General features: G+C 36.4%; 1 protein-coding gene across 1 annotated transcript; it reads right to left on the reverse strand.

Moving 5' to 3' along the window:
- Positions 1–11,078: 11,078 nt before the first annotated feature.
- Positions 11,079–12,539, reverse strand: LOC127431499 (CCAAT/enhancer-binding protein delta-like). The gene has a single exon (XM_051681938.1). It carries the CDS (start codon positions 12,299–12,301, stop codon positions 11,423–11,425), a length of 879 nt encoding a protein of 292 aa, XP_051537898.1. The 5' UTR covers positions 12,302–12,539; the 3' UTR covers positions 11,079–11,422.
- Positions 12,540–12,681: the final 142 nt, after the last annotated feature.

The following is a 12,681-nucleotide window of genomic DNA, read 5'->3' on the forward strand; positions in this document are numbered from 1 at the left end:
TAAACAATTGTTGGAAAATTTACTTGTGTCATGCACAAAGCAGATGTCCTAAATGACTTGCCAAAACTATAGTTTGCTAATATGAAATCTGTGGAGTGGTTAAAAAAATGACTTTTAATGACTTCAACCTAAGTGCATGTAAACTTCTGACTTCAACTCTATATACAGTATATATACACCGATCAGCCACAACATTAAAACCACCTGCCTAATATTTTGTAGGTTTCCCTCGTGCCACCAAAACAGTGCCAACCCGCATTTCAGAATAGCATTCTGAGATGATATTCTTCTCACCACAGTTGTACAGAGCACTTATCTCAGTTACCGTAGACTTTATCAGTTCAAACCAGTCTGGCCATTCTCTGTTGACCTCTCTCATCAACAAGGCATTTCCATCCACAGAACTGCCGCTCACTGGATGGTTTTTGTTTATGTGAACATTAACTGAAGCTCCAGACCCATATCTGCATTATTTTATGCACTGCACTGCTGCCACATGATTGACTGATTAGATAATCACATGGATGATTGTTGGTGCTAGATGGGCTGGTTTGAGTATTTCTGTAACTGCTGATTTTCACGCACATCAGTCTCTAGAATTTACTCAGAATGGTGCCAAAAACAAAAAACATCCAGTGAGCTGCAGTTCTGTGGACGGAAATGCCTTGTTGATGAGAGAGGTCAACAGAGAATGGCCAGACTGGTTTGAACTGACAAAGTCTACAGTAACTCAGATAACTGCTCTGAACAATTGTGGTGAGATCAATATCATCTCAGAATGCTATTCTGAGATGCGGGTTGGCGCTGTTTTGGCAGCACGATGGGGACCTACAAAATATTAGGCAGGTGGTTTTAATGTTGTAGCTGACAGTATATATATACAGTATATATGTAGTATTTGTTTTGCTATCTTTAATTTATGCAAATTGTAATACATCTCGGTAGATTCTTATAGTACAGTAATAAGAGTAAAAGGAGAATCACAATTGAGATGAATGGGAATTACAAAAAAAAAAAAAAAAAAAACATTATAGTAATGATAATTTTGAAATTAATTTGCTTAAAGGTGCTGTTAGCGATTTCAGCCGTTCTACTTCCACGAGACTGAGACATTGAATTAGACATGCCCCTGTTTAGCCATACCAAATTAGCTTTATTGAGACCGACATAATGCAGAAACAGTTGTCTAAAACAACAGCAGCAAAAAAGTGCCCTCAACAGACAACTGTTCTGAACAACATGGTTTAAAATGGCATTAAGCCTCAATAATTCGCTGCAACTACAATACTATTAGAATGCACAAAATAACTGACAGGTCGAAAGCATCATTGTCCGCGGTCTGTGGACACATTATTTTTTGCTGTTTACAGAGTCTAGAGTTGTCACAGAGACAGGTAAGATATCTTACAACACTTATTTAAATAATATCTTTCAGGGAGTAGGAACATTTTTTTGCATACCTTTCCATGAAAAAATCTCTTACACCACCTTTAATTTGTCATTGAAGTAAGCTTTTCTTGTGCAAAATATAATTTTCTTTTCTTTCATTAGATTTACCAATGAATACTTTATAATGCATTAAAGATTTTTGGTAACACTTTACAATAAGGTTCCATTTGTTAACAATATTAGTTAACATTAACTAACAATGAACATTACTTTTACAGCATTTATTAATCTTGGTTTATGTTCATTTCAACAAAGTAAAACATTTTAAAAATCAAAAGTTGTATATATTAACATTAATTAATGCACTTTGAACTAACATGAATTACATGATCTAACAATAAACAATAGTATTTTTATTAATTAACGTTAACTAAGCTTAACAAATTTTGTAAAAAAATATATTCATGGTTTGTTCATGATACCTAATGCATTAACTAATGTTAACTAATGCAACATTATTGTAAAGTGTTACCGTTTATGCTTGACTGTTATTTTTAAAAAGGCTCAATGCTACTGAATGGAAGCCATTCAAGTTTAAATTCTCTATGGTTGCTTCAACTATTTTGAGATTCTTAATGTTGTCTTTCTTCAGAACTGTGTCTGTAGAACATGCTGTGACATAACGGTACTGGTCCTTTTTCAAAACCAGGTCAGGTATTCTGCTGGGAGCAGACAGTGATCCAACTGGAACCAGAAGATCCATGTTTCTCCATTCCCCAGTCCATAATACTGGAGCACCTCAGTCCAGAGACCCTCCCATTCTCTCTCTGCACTCTTCCAGGTTGGTACATTCCTCCTAAAGCTCCCCCTTTTTCCAGGGTTGGTACGTTCCAGCCTGACAGAACAGAATCTCAGGGGGGTAGAACATGTTTGTCCACTTAAACGAAACCAGTTGTTTCTTTGCCCTGGTTTTGTTCTTGATGCTTTGTTAGGGATCTTCTTATGGTTGTCATTTGCTTTTTCTCTATTCCTCTATAAAGATCTCTTTCTGTCTCATGTTGAAGTTGAGTTGTCTGTTTGCCTAGTTTTAAGATATAATTGTCCTATTTTGTTACAAAGTGTTCTGTTCTTTTTCTTATTAGATTATTTTTACTCATGCAAACTGATGCAATGTCACTGTGGGGAGATTTCACTACCAATGAATTACCACAATTGATAGTGTTTTTATGCATGCACTGTCTACATTGTTTTAGTGCTCAGTTTTGTAAAGAAACTATGCAAATAGTTATGGTAAAGGCACACACGTACCCACAAAATTAGCGCTGGATGGAAATTAGCAGACTACCGTGATCTGGCATACGTAACTGGGACTGTACAGTACAGCATCACTGATTTTAAAACATCTCTTTAGAGACTATAAACAGAATCACATTGAGAATAATGAGAATTACAAAAAAAGAAAAAGAAAAATACATTACGAAAATTTGATTTTGGGAGTGAAATGCATTGTAACCTTGACATGTTTTCATGAGATTCACCCATGAATGTTTTGTAATTCATTAAAGATTCTGCTTGTGATTGGCAAATGCCAGAAGTCGACTGAAGTTGCTCTGTTTGAGTAACCAGCCCAACAAAGGAACATTGGCTCAACCAATGGCATGAGTTTGGACGGATCTATCTGTTTTCCGACCAATGGCAGGGGAATAGTGTTTGGGAAACTTGTGTGAAAACAGTATCTGCATTCCGATTTGCATACTTCAGCACAATTCTACTCTATTTTATAGTGTAAGTATTGCAAGTAGTGTTCATACTGAAAAATGCAACTAGAAGTGCACTACGAGTTCCCGTATGATGTACTTTTTCAACCGAAATAATGCTGTGTGGAATGTTGTACACTTCATGCACTCACATGCACTCACCCCACGCTGTGTGAATACATACGTTATTTGAAATATACCGTGTTAAAACTAGCAGAAACACATTATGTGCGTTTGAAATGTCACTTCCGTCAGCTAAAAAATGGCAGAATACTTCCGTGTTGTACAAAACCATTTGTATTCCGTTTGAGACGATACTACCCTTTGAATATTCATACACTTTAGTGTATAGTGCAAGTTCACAGTGTAAGGCGTTATTTGAGACACAGCTAGTCATTATTTTCTAGGGCTGTCAATTGATTAAAGTTTTTAATCGAATTATTTCCACAGTATTTAAAATAAATAATTGAATGATCGCATATGTAAATATTTGTTCAAGAAAGGCCCTCGAATAACAATAATTCAGTATATAATGATTAAATAATTAGAAAGCAGTGTTAATCTCTTCAAAGAAATCACTGACAAAAACATTCCTTGACAAAGGATTTTTTGATTTCGTCAGTGAATATGAGACAAAAAATACGCATAATGACATTAATTAAAACGATTTTATTAAAGCATACTGTTGATGAAAATATGAAAAGAAAAAAATAATACTGCAAGAAACAAACAGTGCAAGATATAAACAGAAAAAGAAACATCTAGTGAAACATCTGTTTATAGAAGAAGATATTATATATGGATTCGTCTAATCCAATAATCCAGTTAGGGATTTCCCCTTTGAGCTGCGTGAGTTGAACACACTGAACACCGAAACCACTTTAAACCACTCAAACACATTAATCACTATATCCGCAACATATATGTAAAATTACCAGTTACATCTGCACAGATAATGAAGTGAATAAACAGGTGAATTTGAACTAAGTTACATGCTATTCACAATATGCGTAACTTGCGTTGTGCAGGTGTCATTGTTGAAATGGATGAATGCACAGCCTTCTCTATAGGCCTACCTGCAGCTGATGTGAGAGTTGCCTTTTACAGACGACTCAAGAACAACAGTAACTCCAAAGTTCTGTTGCAGAACAGTTCTTGGTCCAAACCACCAAACTTTAAAGACCAGATACACTACTTTTTAAGTCAAGTACCTACCTTGTAGTCTGCAGCAGGGATGGGCATACATATTAAAGGCAGTTTTAGAGGAATACAATAAGGAAGAACATCATTATGTAAAAACACTAATTGCAGTGCCTACAGACATTAGTACTTTTCAGAGTGAAAATTCCCAATGAATCATCTTGTAAAATTAGATGTTTATTGTGTGCGATAAAAGTTCAACTTTTCTCTTTGTTCTATTATTTTATTGTAAGTATTAAGCAGTAAGTTAAAAGTAATTGTAATTGAAGTAAACAGTAAAAAAGTAAAAAAATAAAAAATAAAAAATAAAAAAGTAATTGAGCTTCACAAAATCATTAAAGACATTTTCCCGCTTCTCTGTAGCAGTTTATGTATTCCCTGAAATCTACTTATAATGTTAGTCAAGGTTCACTGGGAAAAAACATGACTAGTAAGATTTGCTTGATTTTTATTTTGCAAGTTTTTACACTCAGTTTTTCGAAGTAAATTTGAATGATATAACATCAAGTAAAATCTACTTAACTTCAACACACAATATTGATTAAAGTGAGTAAATTTTAACACTTTTTAACACTTAATCAAACTTAAACATTTTAGTTAATACAAAAACTTTTCAACAATCAAATCAACAGTGAAACCATGCAAGCTCATTAATTATTCAAGCCCTGTACATGCTGGGAACACCAGCTTTGAAAAGTAAAATGTACTTATTTTATTTACCTGTGAAATTTACTCAAATTAGCCAACAAATATGATGGTGCATTGTTACAAAAACAAACAATCACAAATAACATTGACTCATAAGCAAGAGCATTAATTTTTACATGTTTAAGTTAAGTACAATTGTAGAATTTACTTAATATATTCAAGTTCACACTTTAACTTATTCAGTGTTGAACGTACTTAATCTTTTCTGCTATATTTACTTCACCACAAAATCATTTTTTTTTTCAATGTTTCTTGTGCCAAAAACTAATTTTGTTCTCGTCACTCTCTCTCAGATTCATGAAAATCAAGAAATAAAATTATGTTCTTTGGATAAATTAAAAAACGTTCTTAGGATAAATTATACAACCCCAATTCCGAAAAAGTTGGGACAGTATAAAAAATGCTAATAAAACAAAAAGGACTGATTTGTAAATTATATTCATCCTTTGCTATATTGAAAGCACCACAACTAAACATTATATGATGTTTTACCTTGTGAATTTCATTGTTTGTTTTTTTTAAATGTATGGTAATTTCAAATCAGATGATCGCAACACACCCCAAAAAAGTTGAGACAGGAGCAATTTAAGACTAATAACAATCTGACGAGTTGAAATAACAAGGCAATGTGAAACAGGAGATGTTAAACAGGTGAGGCAATTGTGTCATAGTACTGTATAAGGAGCCTCCAAAAACAGCCTAGTCCTTCAAGAGCAAGGAGCATTCAAGACTTGTCAATTTGCCAACAGATGCTTCAGCAAATAATCCAGCACTTTGAGAACAATGTTCTCCAAAGGCAGACTGGAAGGATTTGGGGCATTTCACCCTCTACAGTGCACAATATAGTTAAAAGATTCAAGGAATCTGGTAAAAACTCGGTGCGTAAAGGGCAAGACGAAAACCACTTCTGAAGTTATCTCTGATCCATCAGACGTCACTGACTTAAAAAACATAATTCATCTGTAATGGATATCATGTACATGGGTATGGGATTACTTTAGTAAACCTTTGTTAGTCAACACCATTCGCCGCTGCATCCACAGATGCAAGTTAAGACTTTACTATGTAAAGGAGTAGCAATACATCAACACTGTCCAGAAGCGCTGCCAACTTCTCTGGTCTCGTTCTCAGCTTAGTTGGAAAGTAGAACAGTGTAACTGTTTTTTGGTCCGATGAGTCCACATTTCAATGTTTTTGTTTTTTTTTTAAAACACAGCTGTCGTGTTATGCGGGCCAAAGAGGAAAAGGACCATCCAAGCTGTTATCAGCGTCAGGTCCAAAAGCCAGTGTCTGTATGGGCCAGGGGTGTGTCAGTGCCCATGGCATGGTAACTCGCACATCTGTGAGGGCACCATTAATGCAGACAAATATGTACAAATTTTGGAGCAACGTATACTGCCATCCAGCACCATCTTTTCCAGGGACGTCCCGGAATTTTCCAGCAGGACAACTTCAGACCACATAATGCCCGGATTACAAGTGCATGGCTGTGTAAGCAGAGAGTGTGGGTGCTAGATTGGCCTGCCTGCAGTCCTGACCTGTCTCCAGTTGAGAATGTGTGGCACGTTATTAAGCGCTTTAGATGGCAACGAAGACCTCGTACAATTGTACAGCTAAAGACCTACATAATGGATGAATGAGGGGAAATTCCACTTTCTTAACAAACTTGTGTCTTCAGTGCCTAAATGCTTAATAAGTGTCATTAGAAGAAATGTTGATGTTTCACAGTGGAAAACACTCGACTGTCTCAACTTTTTTGGAGCGTGTTGCAATCATCTGATTTGAAATTATGTACATTAAAAAAAAATTTAAAAAAAGATGAAATTCACAGTGTAAAACATCATATAATGTGTAGTTGTAGAGCTTTCATTACAGCAAAGGGTGAATACAATTTTCAAATCACTCGTTTTTGTTTTTATTAGCATTTTTCATACTGTCCCAACTTCTTCAGAATTGGAGTTGTAAGAAGTTTGGCTCCCACTTTCTATTAGGTGTCTTTAACTAATATGTACTAACATCAAAATACATACATTACAATGTATTTATTGTGTAACTTCATGTTGTTTTGCAAAATTCTAACAAGATTCACATTTGCTGCTACTGAGGTTGAGGTACAGGTAGGGTTAGGTTTAAGGTTAACAGTGTTACTATTTAATTAAATGTTAGTACAAGGCAACCACAAGTATTTACATAATAAGTACATCAAATGTATCAAATGCTTAAGTACATAGTAGTTAAAGACACCTAATATAAAGTGGGTCCGAAGTTTGTAAGAAGGTATCTAGCAATAACCGTTGACAGTTTAAGTGTTTTGGATATATTTTTTATTTTTTATTTTCTTTCGGAATACAAAATAACTGTAACTTATAACAAAAGCTTTTTTCTGAAGTTAGAAAATACAAAGAAAAAAAATATTTGGGAGGAATTTTATTTTATACGGTTTTGTGAATCTGGCTCCAGGTTTTTTTTTATGTATCTTTAAGACTGTTATGATTTGCTTAAGTCTTTGTATATGAAATGAGTAACAATATCCACTCCATATTGGCGAATACTAAATAAGTGTTTTATGTAAATGTGTAACCTTCATTGTGAATGTTAACTGCATGGCGTATACATGGTACATTATTTTGTTTCTTTCAAAAAAGCAAGGAAATCCTGTATTTTCTGATGGCCCCATTAAGTCCATTTTGGATTACCAGATGCATTTATATTGTTGACCTGTGTTTGTTCAGAGTTAATATATAACATGCCTCCTAGCCATCAATTTGAGTACAAAAACAACCCACCGCATGGCTAAATTGTTTTCACATTCCGGTTGAAGTTGAACTGATCATAGTGACTTTTGAGCACCCCAAAATGACAATCTATCATCATTTGCTCTCCATCATGTTTTTCAAAACCCGTTTGACCTACTTTCTTTCGTGGAACACAAAAGGAGATGTTAGGCAGTATGTTGGTCTAAATCACCATTCACTTTCATTGCATCTTTTTTCCTTACAATGAAAGTGAATGGTGACTGAGACTGCCATTCTGCCTGACATCTCCTTTTGTGTTCCACAGAAGAAAGTCATACGGGAACAACATGAGGAAGAGTAAATGATGACAGAATTTTCATTTTGGGGTGAGCTATCCCTTTAAACTGAAATGCACAATAAACATCTTAAAAGCAACAATAAAATTTGCACCTGTATTGGTGGGTTTGTTTCTAGGAAAGGATTTCTCTGTTTAATGTGTGGAACAATGACGGCGGAACCAACCACAAAGATGCAGTTAGAAGTGTGTTTGAGCCGTCCCTTACTAAGCAACTGTACTGTCAAAATCAAGGTGAGATGACTTAATCTGAAAAATGTTGATTCTTCATGTGGATCAGACATTATACTGTTCTAAAGCAGTTATTGAAAGCATAATTGTTATAACATCTTTTATGATTGTAAAAATCTGCATTCTGCAGAATCTTTTTTTTAATCAGAGAGATCATGAATATTTCCTTTTTTTTTTTTTTATTATTAATTACTGCCAAAATGAAGGTATTTGACATAAGCTATTTACATATATTCCACAAGACAAAGTAATAACTGAATTAATACATTTTGTTTATTAAAGGAATAGTTCACCCAAAAATTTTAATTCTCTCATCATTTACTCACTTTCCTGCATCCCAGATGTGTATGACTTTCTTTCTTTTGCAGAACACAAACGAAGATTTTTATAAAACATTTAAGCTCTGTAGGTCCATACAATGCAAGTGAATGGTGATTCAAACTTTGAAGCTCCAAAACTCACACAAAGGCAGCATAAAAGTAATCCATATGACTCCAGTGGTTTAGTACATGTCTTCTGAAGAGATGCAATTCTGAATGGTATAACATCATATGGATGTCATATGGATTACTTTTATGCTGCCTTTATATGATTTTTGGAGCTTCAAACGTCTGGTCACCATTCACTTGCATTGTATGGACCTACAGAGCTGATATATTCTTCTAAAAGACTTTGTTTGTGTTCTGCAGAAGAAAGAAAGTCACACATCTGGGATGGCATTTCATTTTTAGGTGAACTATCTCTTTAAGCATCAATGTCTGTAGCCCCCCAAAAAAAAAAAAAAAATCAAAAGAATTTTTGATATCTCATTTTTTTTTTTTTATGCTGAATGATTCTGAAAGGGGTATGTGAACTTACCACAACTGTACATGTCAAATCGTGTTACAATGATGAACTCAAGAAGCAAAAGCTATCATGATTTTATCACCTCGTTCGTGATAAAACTCATTCGCCTTGAGTTTATCTTTATTTGGTTTTATTCCCTGGAATTTAAGAGATAGTGTTAAGCCTTATATATGGAACAGATTTCACAAAATATCTCCTATGCGGTATCAGAAATGTTCACCTGAGTAAAATTGTTGAGTTTGTGGCAACAAGCTGCAATTTTGGACCACTAAATGTTGTTTTTCTAAAATAAACCTCATGCGTAGCAACAGATGTTTATTTATTCTATTCTTAGAATATCATATTGTCTGTAATACTTGCTTATATGGACATTTCATTAAAAAGCCTCAGCAGGTTGTCTTGAAAAAGTATAAAACAAGAATGTGTTTTGGTAAAAGAATCATTGCATTTACATAAATGAAGCTCTAAAGATGATTCTGTCAAACACTGTTATACAGCACATGTCAAGTGCAGATTTCCCAAGAGAGTTGATTAGAGACGGTCAGACAGGGTTGATTTCCTAAGGCCCGGAATTCTAAGTTCATGTCTCTGTGTGTTAACAGAAAACAGTATGGTTTCATAGTTTTTTTTTTATTTTTATTTCTGCCACATTTTAAGAATACAATTATGATATTAACGGTTGCATGCATGTGTTTACAGTTGCAGCAAAATACTATAATGTCTCTCCTAAACTCAACAAGAAGTAGACAGGTAAGCTTTTTGACTGTTACACTCCTCCGCAACTGACTTATGTTTGTCTCTGCAAATTACAAGATGGGATAGAAGGTATTTTTACTTCAAAAATTGCATACATCACCCTTAAGTTAAAACCTCATAGTCACATTATCTTTATGCCTTCAAGAATCTTCCAACAACATGTGAAACTGTCAATGTCAATCATTTTGATTTCTTTAGGTGTAATGAATGATAAAATGCAGCATGACTGTAGACCTGTACTAGTCTTAATCATTTTCACAATTGTGCTTCGCCAATGTTTCAATTACAGTGCATAACTGACAGTTAAATGTCAGCTTTTAATATTGTATTTTTTTGCCTTAAAGGTTTGTAGTGTGGAAAATGTTCTTGGGATGGAGATCGGTCCTTTCGATGCCTTCATCCATGTCGTCAAACAAAGTCACACTGTTTGGATGGGTTTGGAGGAGTTAAGCCTTTGACCTACACTGACTGGCACACTTATTTGTCATTATTGTTCAAAAAGAGTAATGAGTTCAAACTGGTCTGCCCTAATTCCCAATTGATGCAGGGGGAAGAAAGCAAGCTTCTATTTACAAATATAGTTTAACTGTGTACTACCTGGACCAAATTACTTTTTGAATGGTGGCCATTCCTGTACCCTTTAGTTACCAAACCAGAAATGCAAAACTATTATTATTAGTATGAAAGATACTAATGTGATGTTCAATATAAGCTAAATTAATGAATGGCAATTGCTATGCTGTCAATCAAACACCAGCTATGTTGCTGATAGCCAAATGATAGTGTGTTTAATTTATATTATTTGTAGAAATAGGTTCATGCTTCTGGTCTGTATTACATATTTGTTTACTGCTGTCTATGACAGTTATGTAAATAAAGTTTAATGCCACCACAGCATTGTTGAAATTATTTAGTTTTTACATAACTAATAAATCTGATTTAGTGTTTTTGCACTATTTAATGCATATAGATTTTTTTTCCCCAATGCTACAACACATGGTCCCATTGTGGTGTTCAATTTTGACAGCTACTACTTTCCGGGAGCCACGCCCCCTTAGACCCGCCCCGCCCCGCCCTTCCGTGCACACATGCGCGTTCACATGGAGCAGATCGAGATTTTATTACATTTTTAAATCGTTTTATTATACATTTATACACACTGTAAAATTGCAAAACATGCTCTGGCATTAATACAAAGTTTTGGAATAAAAAAAAACAAAAAAAAAACAGGTACCATAAAAACATATATATGCAGTTTTTCTGTAATAATTTAGAATACAAAAACAAGAAAATAAATTCACAAAAATAATCGCTGTTCAGTGCGAAAGTCCAAAGTCATCCAATGTGTAACTGAAAACACGTCTGTCACAGAAAACAATAATTCGAGTCCACTGAGGTATGTTTGAGAGATTATTGGCAGGATTTGTTTTGGGGAAAGGGGGGCGTCACCGACTGTCAACAGCCGTGCGCGCCCCGGTTCCCGTGCCAAACGCAGGTTCGGGCAGCTGTTTAAAGAAGTTTCTGAGGCTGCTCAGTTCTCGTGTCAACTGATCGATGGTTTTGTGCAGGCGCTCATTCTCCGCGTTCAACTCGATCATCTTCTGCTGCATCTCCAAGTTGCGCTGCTTCGCCTTGTCCCTGCTTTTACGCACGGCGACGTTGTTCCTCTCGCGTCGCTGCCGATACTCCGGACTGTGCCTGTCGGTTGTCTTTTTGCCCTTCTCCTTACCCAACCTTCTGGATGGCTGGCTTATAGCCTCGGGTTCTGGCGTGGTGGGCGGCGTCGGTTGACCCGTGTGTAGGCTCACCGAAGTCTGCGCGCACGTCTCGATCTGCGACGGTAAAGAGGAGGACAGGTCACTGTCACTCCAGTCCGCCTCATTCTTGACCGGTGCGCAAAACGCGCCTTTTCCAAAGACCCCATCTTGGTGCTGCTGCCTCTCCAAGCTCTTTTGCGCATAGGTGCCATGTGTGCTTCCCAGCAGCGCGTGGCTGGGCATGTAAAAGTCAGTCTTTTCTTGCTTGACAGTGCTGTTAAACAAGTCTGCAAAGAGTTCGTCGTTGCAGATCTCCAGGGGCACCGTGGAAATGGACTCGATGTACGCGCTGAAGTCGATGGCGCTCTCGTCGTCGTAAACGGCAGGGGCGTTACTGAGCTCCACCATGCTGCTGCTGTTGTTGTTGTCCGCGGCGATGCCATGCTCACCCCCTGGCATTCTTGTCTTGGCATCCCCTGGCATCACTTTATTATCATAGAAGTTGGCTGGCTCCATGGCCCAGCTCATGTTGCATGGTGGCGAGTCCAGGTTGTATATGTCAGACATGGACGCAGTGAAAATACACAAAAAAATCACTCAATGGGTAGGAAAATAACCCAACGCAAGCAGATCCCTGCTGGTTAAATTGTCCCAGGCAGTCCAAAAGTTAAACTTCTTTTGCAATCACACCTCTTCTCTTATGCGCCCAATATTTCCAAAAGTTCACCTCTGCGTTCAAGTTCGCACGTTGTCTGATCGTCTCTTGAACAGGTGTTAAAGTCCACGCAGCTCTCTATCTAAACTGAGCTGTCCTCGTGCATAAGTACAAGCACACTGCTGACGTCACAAGGTCGCCACCCCCTTCCAGAAGCCAGTGAATGTTCAGTGTCAGTCACATGTTCCGCCCGGGCTCCTATTTGAGGAGAGACGGGTGTGCATTGAACGCC

The sequence above is a fragment of the Myxocyprinus asiaticus genome, chromosome 41 (assembly GCF_019703515.2).
Source record: "Myxocyprinus asiaticus isolate MX2 ecotype Aquarium Trade chromosome 41, UBuf_Myxa_2, whole genome shotgun sequence".
NCBI classification, from domain to species: Eukaryota; Metazoa; Chordata; class Actinopteri; order Cypriniformes; family Catostomidae; genus Myxocyprinus; species Myxocyprinus asiaticus.

What these genes read in the sequence shown, in the direction of transcription:
- LOC127431499 (XM_051681938.1), bottom strand. Translation starts at nt 12,301, where the DNA reads ATGTCTGACATATACAACCTGGACTCGCCACCATGCAACATGAGCTGG.